The sequence below is a fragment of the Plecotus auritus genome (assembly GCF_963455305.1).
Source record: "Plecotus auritus genome assembly, chromosome: 5".
NCBI lineage: Eukaryota > Metazoa > Chordata > Mammalia > Chiroptera > Vespertilionidae > Plecotus > Plecotus auritus.
Window position 1 is genome coordinate 50,610,091 of NC_137776.1, and position 13,085 is coordinate 50,623,175.

Here is a 13,085-nt window from a genome sequence, read left to right on the forward strand (position 1 = left end):
CAGAGGATCATCTGAGATTGAGTGATTTAAAATAGACAAAAATGTAAAAATGCTCATTGTAGGAAAATAGAAAAATGCATGAAGAAGATAAAAGAAACCAATAGGCTTGGTTTTGGCTCTAGCTTGACCTCTGTTTCTTGGAATAAATCTTGATGTCTAGTCTTGCTGTTGATTCCAGACTGGGCCAATATATACTTGTTCATGGCCAGGAGGCAACACAACCACCACACATTCTTGTTCTCAATTCTGAGCCTCCTAGGAGCAAAGTGGCTCCTAAAAGAAAGGTTTTGGAAATGGGAACTAAACAGTTCTTATTTGGTGAAGGTATTGATCCTTGAGTATTTTATTTCCTAGAATGTTAGAATTGGATGAGGGGTGGGAATGCCCAGGAGGGAACTGCTCTTTATGGAGGGATTGCTGAATTCAGGCATTGTGCTAAATCCTCACCAGAACCCGATTTTGCAGGTCAGAAATTTTGCAGGTAAGGAAATTGCATACCAGAGAGTTTAAATCCAAATTCACCAAGCTGAGTCAGTTAAGCAACAAATATTTGTTGACTGAAGATTCAATGGGAATAAGAGGAACAGCTCCTGTCCTCATGGAACTTAGAGTTTAGTTTGATTTGGGGATGGTCAATGCTATTGCAAAGGTTGAAACTGATGAGCCTCTTGGCTCTTAATCTGGTATTTTCTCCATTAGTATTTTATTACTAGAGGCCTGATGCACGAAATTCGTGCAAGGGGCTCGGCCTCCGCCACCGGGGCTGCCGCCTCTGCCTCGGCTCTCGAAGCCCCACCTTCATCCAGAAGGTAGTGTGGTCTAATTAGCACATTATGCTTTTATTATATAGGAGAATAGGATTTTTTGTTTTAAAAATCTTTATTGTTGAAAGTATTATATATGACCCCTTTCTTCCCCTTTGACCTCTTCTAGTGGGCCCCCATTTCCCAACTCTTCCATTAGTATTTTATTTTATTTTATTTTATTTTATTTTATTTTTTTTACATTTTTATTTTTTTTTTATTTTATTTTTTTTTTCAAATTTTTATTAAGGTATTATATGTGTACATATCTTACCATTGCCCCCCACCCCCATAGTATTTTATTTTAACTCTTATAAAAAAGTCTGAATTTATTACTAAAAGGAATTAATTTAATTATTATAATATCTAAGGTCCCACTCATTTATTCATTGTCTAATTCAGAACTGTCACCCAATTTTCAGAATTGAGACAGCCACTGAAAACTATTTTTGGCCAAATTCTTAATGTGATTGCCTTTTTAAAAAGTGTAACACAGGTAAAATTTCAGTAAGCAATGGTTTTAATTATTTGTGTCAATTATTAGAGATTTTATTGTATGTACTTCCTAGTACAGTTTATTACTGAAACCATTACTTTTTTTCCATAAAATTCTAAGATTTTATTTTAATAAGATGTTTAAAAATTTTTACTATCATTATTTAAAATACAGATTAGGCAATATCTTAGGAAATATACTCTACCCTTTTTCTTCTTGCTTCTGACAATCCATTGCTAATGAATTCATAACTCTATTTAACCTGCCATTAATATTGGGACATTATAAGTTCACCATATATAGTCAGAAGCTCAAACACCATTTCATTACACATAGATATCAGTTGATGACAATATAATGTTGTTGATTCTATGTCAACAAACTATTGAGTTGTTTCAAGTCATCACAATCACATTGTAACATGAAGTGATGACATTTATGGAGCCTGGAAGTGATTTGGAGACCTATAAATGCTGTTTGAGCCCAGGCAAAACAAACCAGGGCAAAGGACACCTGGTGTGACAGATAACCTGCTGTAACTTGGCATGTTCTGAAGTTCTCTTTGGGTCAATCTGTTAAAATCAATATAAGAGGAGACACAAGAAATTCAGTATCATTCTACCTTGAAAATCTTTGCAAATATAATAGTTCCTATTTTATAGATTCCCAAGTTAACAAAGTCAGCTTTACCTTTGACTCTGTATAGGGAAACTAAAATCATGATGTTATGTTAGCAAATTGCTTATAATAAAAATAACAAATTTTGATTTGTAGAATCAGATGTTCTCTTGTAGCTTTTTTTTGGGGGGGGGAGGGCAGTGTGCAGAGTACTCTCCACTTCAGGGTAATGCTGGATATAAATGTAATATTTTGCATAATATGGGGGAGGGGGGAAGCAGTCTCATTCTTCATTGAATTAGCAGAGAATGACCTGAACTTATAAATAGGCTCCCAAGGATTTGGGGCTGACTTCTTAGAGTCTTCGTGCAGGTCAGCATGGAAAATGACTGTTGAATTGTTGAATTGTTTTTAGACTTTAAACAGCAGGGTCCCTTATAAAAGTCCACAAATCATCAAGATCTCAAGACTTTATCTTTTGGAACTCATCTTGGCCTCACCCATATATCCTAATGCATCACATATTGTTCATTTATTGAGGGTCATCTGGGTACTAGGAGGTACTGTGCTAGGCACTGGGATTACAGAAGTGTTTATTCCTGCCTTAGGAGCTTAAGGTTTAGAATAATGTTCTGTTCATGGTAGAATCATAATAAATTACTGTCACCTACTATCACTCTTCTTTTGGTTATTTAATTGCATCTGCTTCTTCTGTTCTCTAGATCATGTCATGGTTGGAGAATAGAGTTTCTGCTTATAACACCCTTTCTGAGATATAACTTGTCACTAGAGGAAAAAAATACAAAAACACTTTCTAAAACACCAGCAAAACCAGCTCTTTAAAAAAGTAATGACAATACATTTTTATTAAAAATGTTGACTTTAGTTTACCAGATGGTTAATTATCAGTACTTATTATCCAAGAACAGGCTTTTAAACTAAATAACTAAATAACATGCAGTAAGAGAAGAGGAATATAGCAAGGTATTTGCACAATTTAGCCAAGAATTACGAATGATTTAGCCTATGACTAGAGAATTACCAAATCTACCAGTTGGGAGTCAGTTTCTTCTCCTTTTGCTGCTGCTGTTATAATTTCCAGGATCAAGCCATTGTTTATTTGATAATTTGATGTTAATCTGCTTGTTAAGCTGACCCAAAAAGATTCTTGAAGCTTTAACACATCTGCATTAATTTGATTTATGGTTCAACACTTGGGTCTAATTAATCAGAAAAACCCTGGTTTGATGCTGTCTATAAATGCTGTTTCGGTTAATAGTGGGTCTGTCACTCCATTTATAAACCTCAAGCATGAAAGCTGCCTACATGGAGATGCATATAGTTGCTTATTTCTCACAAGTGTCTCTCTTTCTTTTTTGAGTGTTTGATTTCATTTAACCATTTTCCAATATTTATATTGCTAATTAAGAAGCCATGTAGGAATACTTGGGGCAATTTGGGCTAGAAATAAGTTCTTTAAAAGGGGGTGATTTATAGTTTTGGTATAAGTGTGTTAAATCATTAAGTGCTGAAGGGCATTTTACTCTTTTCTTAAGTAGTCTGATTCATTGGGTCCTTATTTACTGAGCAGGCAGACTCTCTTAAGTTTTCTTCTGTTTGGATAGTGTTCTTTTCAACATCCTACATAAGTATAGCTCTTTGGCCATTAAAGAAGTAAATAACCAGTTAGACCCTTGGGAGGAGTGGTGACTAAGGCCTTATTTTTCTTCCATGCGGAGGAGGAGTTCATCTATAGTAACCTCAGCACACTTAGCTGATAGAGAAAGCACTGCGTGAATTATTGGGGGGAAGTAGCAATAAAGACTAATACATTTCAGTGTTTGGGTATTTGCTGACAGGAAGTTTTCATTGCTGAGCATTTTTGGTAAAAACTTGGGAAATTTTTTTGAATGTTTTAGGCACTTACATATATATCTGTGTATACACACACACACACACACATATATATATATATATATATGTATATATATATATATATATGTAGTGAGTGTATGTGGTAGGGGTAGGGAGAGGACATTTGAAGAAATTATTTTTTGTTCTGGTAATTATACAGATGCAGAAAGGTTGCACCATAAAGCAGGTGTGTTTAGGACTTTGTTTTTCATAGCAGCAATCCTTTATGTTAATGAGGAACTGCTTGAGGATTTTAGATTTGCTTTTTTTTCCCTGGTGTGAGGTGCCCCCACCCCCCTCCGCCTCAACTCTGCCTCCCCCCGCCACCCCCCTCCCCAGTGGGGAAGCCTGTGGACGGACTGTGGAACATTCCAGGGTGAAACAGGCCTCCCTGGAACTTAGATTCTTTATCACACTCCCAGGGGAGTTCATTTCAAGTTGCTGGTACTAGAAGCTGCAGCCTGATATTGCCCAATCCCAGGCCCTCTTATTGATGGGTGGGAGGGAGTGGGATTGCTGTTTAAAAATTTTTATTATCTTTAGAAGGGAAGAATTTATTATAGGGGTTTTCTTAGATGATCTGTTTCATGTGGATTAAGACATTTTGAGCTCTGAATGTCCAAGCTGCTTAGAGGTTCTAAGTTGTTTTCAAATAGGGGTAGTACTGCCACTCTCTAGGGGGTGTTTGGACATGTATAGGGTTGTTACAGTGACTAGGGGATGGGCACTACTGGAATCCCATATGTGGGGGCCAGGGACACTATACATCTTGCTTTGCCCAGGGCAATTGAATAATTGCTTGACACTGGTTGTAGGGGTAAGAGGTACTCAATGAAAAATAAGTGGATGTAAGAGACTATGGGGAAGAGGAGAAAGGTAGGTAGCTAGTGTTTAGATGAAAATGGAGAAGAGTAGCTCAATCAGAAAAGGTGGAAACTTAATTTCCCACTTCTCAGAATTGAGGGTCTACTTTGATAGTGCATCACATTATTCTGCTGGCTTTTGACCATTGAAAAGACACTTTAAAATTAAGCAATTATTTAAGCAATTTTTGAGATCAACTGACTATTTTGCGGGTTGACTGAATTATGTAGGCTGCATGTTCAGTCACATTCAGCTTGGAGAGGACGGTGAGGAAAGGACAAGAGGAACTTTTGGTGGCATCTCTGGACCATGTTGGCCATTTGTCATGCAAGTGGAGTGGCTTTGGATTAGGCCTGGGACAACTAGAGGGGCTGCAAGGTGAAGCCCATCTCTGCTAGCAGCCTGTTAGTGAGCTGCCCACCAGCCTGCTCACTGAGCTCATGCTCTGGGCAAGATTCTGGAGAATGAAGTGGAACCCAAATTCTTCTCATGGCCAAATTCTGTATCCTAGTCCAGGCTTGCACCTGCCCAGAGGGGACCTTTAGTTTTAACACAGTTACTGGCACTAGTGATTTCTAAGAAACCTCACTAAGGTTTCTCTATTTGATCATGTCATTCTTTTTTTTAAAATATATTTTTATTGATTTCAGAGAGGAAGGGAGAAGAAGAGAGAGATAGAAACATCAATGATGAAAGAGTCATTGATCAGCTGCCTCCTGCCCGCCCCCTAATGGGGATCGAGCTCACAACCCGGGCATGTGCTCTTGACCAGAATCGAACACGAGACCCTTCAGTCTGCAGGCCAATGCTCTATCCACTGAGCAAAACTGGCTAGGGCTGATCATGTCATTCCTTTGCTTGGTATTCAAGAACCTCTCTTTTCCATCTCCCCAGCCTTGTTGTCTACCACTCTACAAGAGGTTTTCTGTGCTTTATCCATGGAGGCCTGGTCATTAGGTCTTCACCCATGTTAAGCTTCTCTCAAGTTGTTTGAGCCCTACACACTGCCTGGTCCTTCCTGCTCATCCCCAACACTCCAGTGCAGTGCCGCTTTCCTTCATGAAGGCTCCTCTGATCACTCTAGCTGTGATGTTAATTTTTTTCTCCCCAAGACCAGTTGGTTCTTAATTGTCTCTGCTGCTTATGTGGAACCAAAGCATCTGTTGTCATTTTGCAGAGCTTTGAAGTCAGACTGCCTAGATGTGAATTCCTGATCCACTGTCTACTAGCTGTGAGATTTGATCAAACCTCAGTTTCCTCATCTATGAGATGGGGCTATCAATATTATCTCACAGAGTTGTTGTGAAGACAACCAAGATAATATATAGAAAGCATTTAAATACTTCTGGCACATAGAAATTCTGGGTGATTGAAAGGTGTCATTTGTTTTGTGGGAAGTGGGATGAAAACGAGCGTAGATCCTGGAATCACACAGGTCCTATTCTGAATTAGACTCTGACATTTTCTACCTCTGTGACCTTGGGGGAAACTTATTAATGTCTCTGAGGTTCAATTTTTCCTTCTATTAAATAAGTACAAATCCCTCTTCATAATATGTCTAAGAGGGTTTAATGGATGTGTATAAAGCCTTACACATAGCAAGGGCTCAATAAATAGCAGTTATTGTTGTTGCAAGGTTATTTAATTTATAATGCATGAATAAATTTATAAACTCTATGAAAAGGACTATATCTTAGCTTTCTTTATTTCTTCCACAAAACCTACAACAATGTTTTGCACTTAGTAGATATGACTTTTTTGTGGCTTTATTGAATCTGAATAATATTCTTTTGTTCCTTTTTATTTTTTATTGCACTTAAATGATGTGTGTACATGATCACTCATCAATTGGCTTGTAGGTTTTGCTTCCAAGTCATTGATTTCTTGAAATGTCCTCTTACTATTGATTTGCTCTATCAAAACATCAGGGATCTGAAACAATAATTTGGAAAGAGCAGTCAATTCAGTGGTTTGCAAACTGGGTTAACACACACACACACACACACACACACACACACACACGAATTCTGGCCACCTATTTAGTGGTCTGTTATAAAACCAGGCAGCAAAAATACTGCACAGAAAGAGAGGGTAGGTTGGTTTGCTGAGCATGGCTTGTTTCAGTTCCATCAACTGAGTCCTTGACAGTTCCATCAGTTGACATTAGGCAGAGCAGGGTCTTCCACACAATTTGTTACCCGTGGCTGTCATGGCTGCAGTGTAAAGTTTTGGAAATAAGCGAGCAACTAAATCTTCAAAAGAGGACTGGCCTTGCTAGTGTGCATAAGGTGTGAGAATTATAGTGAACCATCACCCAACTTATAAACATCAGAAGTATGTCTGTCAATATCAAGGGAATAAAAATAAAGTACAGAAAAAGTGAAGTAAAATTATGGATGAATTAAGGAATTGCCTGTTAAAACTTATTTGTCTCTTTGAGTTCAATGAAGTGGTACTATTAAAATGTCATGTAGTATTTTTTTAACATGTATTTTTGTTGATTTCAGAGAGGAAGGGAGAGGGAGAAAGACATAGAAACATTAATTATGAGAGAGAATCACCGATTGGCTGCCTCCTGGTGGGTATTGAGCCTGCAACCTGGGTATGTGCCCTGACTAAGAATAGAACCGTGACTTCCTGCTTCATAGTTTGACACTCAACCACTGAGCCATGCCAGTTGGGCTCATGTAGTTTTTAAAAAGAGTACCAAGTGTCTGGAAGGACCAGCACATATTAAGAGGATCTATCAGGAAAATAAGATTTGCCGTATAAATGACCTTACTCTGTTAACTTTTGGCAATGTTCTCTTGACTAACTTGCCGTACTCTCCTAAGAAGAGAATTCATGAGCCAGAAGAGAAACTTACAAGGCAAGGGTAAAATAATGAGATAGTTATTAATGTGACTCAATGTTTTTCTCCTTTTGCAAACTTCTGAATATTCTTATTTTAAATTATTCCAGATTTCATTTTTGGTATAATTTTAAAACAGTAAGTTCCAATTTGAAGTCTCATTATTTGCCTTGGTGGTTTTATATATCTCTGATATATAATCATCCCAAGAGACTGAATTTTATAAAGAAGAATCTTTATTACCTGATGAATATGTGTTGACTATTTCCTGTGTGCCCAGAGCTAGAGGCTGTACAATATACAGAAGTGGTGTTTTCAATCCACTGCTCCTCCCCATCCTGGAAAAACACACGACTTATTCCCTCCTCTAGGCACTACCTGTTACTCTAATATCTTATCTTAGCACATTCTTAGTCCAACTCTTAGACCAGAAAGCTTGTGATATTCTATTTATAAAGAACGAATTACTTTTGTTTTTTTTCTGCAGCTTGGGACTCTGTAAAGTTCGGAAAATAAGTTTATCCTTATATCTAATATAATTCTTTTTGAAGAGCTAGAACCACTCCCCTCCCCTTTTAATTTCTCTGAATCGCTTTTGATTGTTGCAAATTTTCCTAAGAATTTTTACGTGCAGCCCTGATCAGTTTGGCTCAGTGGATAGAGCGTCAGCCTGCGGACTGAAGGGTCCCGGGTTCGATTCCGGTCAAGGGCATGTACCTTGGTTGCGGGCACATCCCCAGTGGGAGGTGTGCAGGAGGAAGCTGATCGATGTTTCTCTCTCATCGATGTTTCTAACTCTCTATCCCTCTCCCTTCCTCTCTATAAAAAAAAAAATCAATAAAATATATTAAAAAAAAAAAGAATTTTTACGTGCAACATTTGCTGCCAGGTAGATTACTAGTCTCCAATTGGATTATATGAGCATATGCTATGGATTCCATAACAGCCCAATTAATGAACTCAATTAATGTTGATAAATTTTTATACTGATTCTTTTTTTTAAAAAATATATTTTATTGATTTTTTACAGAGAGGAAGGGAGAGGGATAGAGAGTTAGAAACATTGATGAGAGAGAAACATCGATCAGCTGCCTCCTGCAGACCCCCTACTGGGGATGTGCCCACAACCAAGGTACATGCCCTTGACCGGAATCGAACCCGGGACCCTTTAGTCCGCAGGCCGACGTTCTATCCACTGAGCCACACTGGTCAGGGCTATTCTTGAGTTTGGTAGAGTGTGTGTGTGTGTGTGTGTGTGTGTGTGTGTGTGTGTGTGTGAAAGGAAACATAGAACAGTGGTCAATATAGCACTGATACTGGAACAGAACTATAAGGTCCAAATCCTTGCTTTGTACATATTTTCTGTTTGTTCTTGGGCAAGTTACTGCACTGCTCTATGCCTCAATTTCTTTTTGTTCAGAATAATGGTAGCTATTTCATAGGGTTGTTATGAAGATGAAATGATAACATTGGCAAAGTGCTTAGATCAGTGTATGCATTTAAGTACCACATATGCATTTTTTCTCATGTTTGCACCATCTATTTTTATTCTTGGGAAAGGTTAGTACTGGGGAGATATGGTGTCCATTTGCTTCTAAAGGTTCTTCGTCAACAGCTGCCTGGTTCTTAACAAAAGTTTTTCTCTCCCAGCATGCATTATGATGTTTTCTTCCTTATATTTTATTAGAGGAAAAATATTTAAAGCTATTGTTTGCAAAATTACCCAAAACTGGTTTGGTTGAATGTGGATGTTTAGAGACCATTTGCTGAAAAAAGTTTTAAATTTTGCTCTACTTAGATTTTTTTCTTCCATAAAGTTTGTTTGGTTCCAGTGTATGAAATCCACCCCCACTTCCATTGTTTTTTGCACTTCAAGTTATTGAACTGTAAAGCGTAGATAATGTCTAATAACTTCTAGAGAGGTTTTAAGTAAAGGCTACTTATTTAAAATAAAGCACTCAGAAAATAAAGTGCATACTTGAAATTAGGGGCACCTGCAACTGTTTATCAGGCCAGATCTAGATCTATTCACCAGCAGTTTTTAAAAAATATACATTTTTAATTGATTTCAGAGATGTGGGGAGAGAGAGAGATAGAAACATCAATGATGAGAGAGAGTAATTGATTGGCTGCCTCCTGCATGGCCCCCTACTTAGAATTGAGCCTGCAAACCGGGCATGTGCCCTAACCGGGAATCAAACTGTGGTCTGGTTCATAGGTCAATTAAACACTGAGCTACACTGGCCAGGCCACCAACAGTTTTTAAAAATTTTTTATTGAATTTATTGGGGAGACATTGGTTAATAAAATTGTATAGGTTTCAGGTATAAAATTCTAAAATACGTCACCTGTATTTTGTATTGTATGTTCACCACCCAAAGTCACGTCTGCTTCCATCACTATATACCACCACCACTTTACTCTCTTCTACCTCCCCAAACTTCTTTCCCTCTGGTATTCATCATACTGTTGTTTGTTTCTCCAGCAGTTTGTTTTTTAAAACAGTACATGCTACCTTTATAATAGAATGAATGACAGGCTTCTGACACTAGTGGAGCATATTGGTTGATTGCCAAGAGACTACCCAGCATTGATAGAGTATTAATCATTTGGGAGTTATAACAGGCATGGAAGTTAATATTAAAAAAGTGAATTTGACAAATGATTTATCATGGATATTTTGATAAATTGAGTAAATTGACTTTGATATATTACTTTAGATAACTATTTGGGAGGTCAAATGTAAACGGCACTAATTATAGAGTTAGTTAATTGCAAAATTTCCCCTATTGGGTTACATTTTATGTGATTGATTTTAAATAACTGGCTTTGAAGTTCCTTAAAAATAAGTTTTGGGTGTCTATTTTGTGTGTATGTGTTTATGATGAGTTTAATTTTGTAGTTTAGCAAAAAACAAAAACAAAAAAACAAAATCCACCACTAACAACAAAAAAAAACCAGACCTCAAAATCTGACTTGAGTTGCTTAAGAAATACTGTTCTACTGTTAAATAGCAGAATGAGGAGCTAAATCAATGTTTGCTGTTTTAAGCCATTAAATCCTTGGGATGATTTTTTACATAGCAAAAGCCATCTGATTACACAAGCATACTTAACATTTCTAAAAATAAACTTGAATTTGAGGAAAAAGAAGAAATATTTCTAAGTATATGTATTTTCAAGACAGGCAATATATTGCTCTGAATTTTCTTCTGAATACTTAGTTTCTAAGTTTATGCTTTTCCTTTTTCCATACCAATATTAAGCTCTTTGTAAGTGGACTGACCTTTGGATTGTTATAATTCTTCAACCTGAAGTTATTAGATATTAAGGGAAACAAATGTACTGAACTTTCAAATGTAATATGTTGGATTACTAACAATAGACCTAATTGATAAAAGTGATTTAATATATGTTGTGTTAATAGCTAAACCTCCAAAGCCCCTAATCTCCCATGGAAATATTGCTTTGTAGAATAAAATCCAGTGAGAAGTTCTGGGATTCCAGAGTGAATTTGTACATTCCTTAGGGGCATTTTTGCAAGGGAGGTTGTTGTGCTTTAAAGGTAGTTGATAAGAGACCTGCACCACCAACCCCAGACCTGCACCACCAACCACCATCATGCATTAGTCTATAGAAGGTATTTGCGTGTACGTATTCCTGTACCACTCGGTACCACCATTTAGCCAAGGGAAGTTTCTGACCATTTGCAGCATACATTATAAATCAGGATGTCACTAACAGACAATCAGATTTGAACATTCCATGAACAAAGTAGCCTATATCCCCTAGGAATAGATCACTTAACTATGTTTATGTCATGGTGTTGATATGCCTGCATTTGCACAAGTCAGGATAGCACATTGTTTATTTATTTTAGGAGTAGGCAATTGATCTGTATATTTACCTAATTTGGGGTTAATGAGCCAAAAATTGAAATGGGTAATTTAGCATGATTGCTTAAGTACATGGGGAAAATACAATTTTTCTTCTAAATCCCAAATTACTTCTCTCCCACCTTGGGTTTGTGAAAGACTAATTTTGAGTCTTCTCCAAGTTTTGCTTGTGTTGGCTACACTCTTTAAAAAATTTTCTACTTGGCACATAATGCATGAGGAGATTACTGGTCAGATATTTGGGGAAGCTCAGAGGATTTCCAATTGCCAAATTAGTCCCCTGGGGAGACCCAGGAAAATCACAGGATATATTGGTTAAATGAAATGAACTTGTTTAAGTTACACTCTCTCTGGTATCAACATGGGATAATCACTGCCACTTGGAAATGTGGCAACTTTTGGTGCCAAGTTTGTGCAGTCTGGTTGGCTGCAGAAATATTTTTGTATGTTTTTTTAAAAACTTTTTTTGTAGAGATGAGATTATAGACCTGGCATCTTACAAATTCCTTAAACAAAAAGCTCTTAATCTGAATCTAAGAATGAGGGGACCATAAATTGCTCTAAATGATATAGTAAGAAGGCACTTTAATAAAAATATAGGGTGGAGAACTGAAAGAGGTACAGTGAAGCAATGAAAAGTTACTCATGATGTTTGATGTTATCAATCAAAGATAACCACTGTCAATACTGATCTTTTTTATGCTTCTTGCCCCCATCCATATATGACTCTGGTATAGGCAAAATTTCTCATCTTTGTCTTTGCTACATTATATTACAAATATTTCTTCTAATAATTTAACAGTCCTTCATACTCATTTTAATGAGTTCCTAAAATATCAGTATATAGATATTTTCCTATCATTGGACATTTAGGAGGTTTTCAGTTTTCTTTATTATAAATAATCAAGTGATACAAATCTCTAGTTCCTTAGAAAAAATACCTAGAAGTAAAAGTACTAAGTTACAGGATAAGCACTTTAAAAAAGCAAGATACATGTTGTTGAATTGCTTTCCAGATATACTGTAATCATCAGCCATGTATAAAAATGATCTTCCTGCAGATCCTAAGACCGACGATATAATCATTATAAAAATGTTTTTCTAATTCTATAAGATAACATATTCCTTTGATTACTAATTAGTGAATGATTTTTCATCATTATTAAAAAAATCTGTATTTCTTCTGTGAAATATCTGTGTGGCATAGTTTTTTTTTTTTTTTAAACTGGTTTCCTGTTGTTTGTGGGATTACAGAATGTACTATTGAGCATTTTGGCAGTGAGCATTTTCGCTGTGAAGATGGGCATTGCATTCCTGTATCCTGGAGGTGTGATGGGGCCAAAGACTGTTTGGATGACTCTGATGAAATTGGTTGCCGGAAGTGGGTGTGGCTACTCTAAGAAACACAAGTCCTTCATGGTGATTTCAGCTGTAACAAAAGGATTGTGTCTTTAGTGATAGATACAGGACTTGGTGCAAGTCTGTTGAGATCTGTGTGGTTGAATAGAAAACTGATGGTATTAATAATTGTCTAACTCCCCCTTGAAAAAGGGGCTCAATTCACATCAGTTTCTATTTTACCTTTTATCATGTGACCTTGATATGGAAACCAATTTGGAAGTGGTTTTCTGAAGCCAGTATGTG

General features: G+C 36.8%; 1 protein-coding gene across 1 annotated transcript in view; it reads left to right on the forward strand.

Annotated features, from left to right (window-relative positions):
- LRP2 (LDL receptor related protein 2) overlaps positions 1-13,085 on the forward strand; it is a gene marked incomplete at its 5' end in the record, with an annotated part of 209,763 nt that overhangs the window by 30,235 nt on the left and 166,443 nt on the right. Inside the window, one exon of the mRNA XM_080669070.1 lies at positions 12,696-12,818. Coding sequence (XP_080525196.1) covers positions 12,696-12,818 — 123 coding nt within the window. The remainder of the gene's footprint in view (positions 1-12,695; positions 12,819-13,085) is intronic.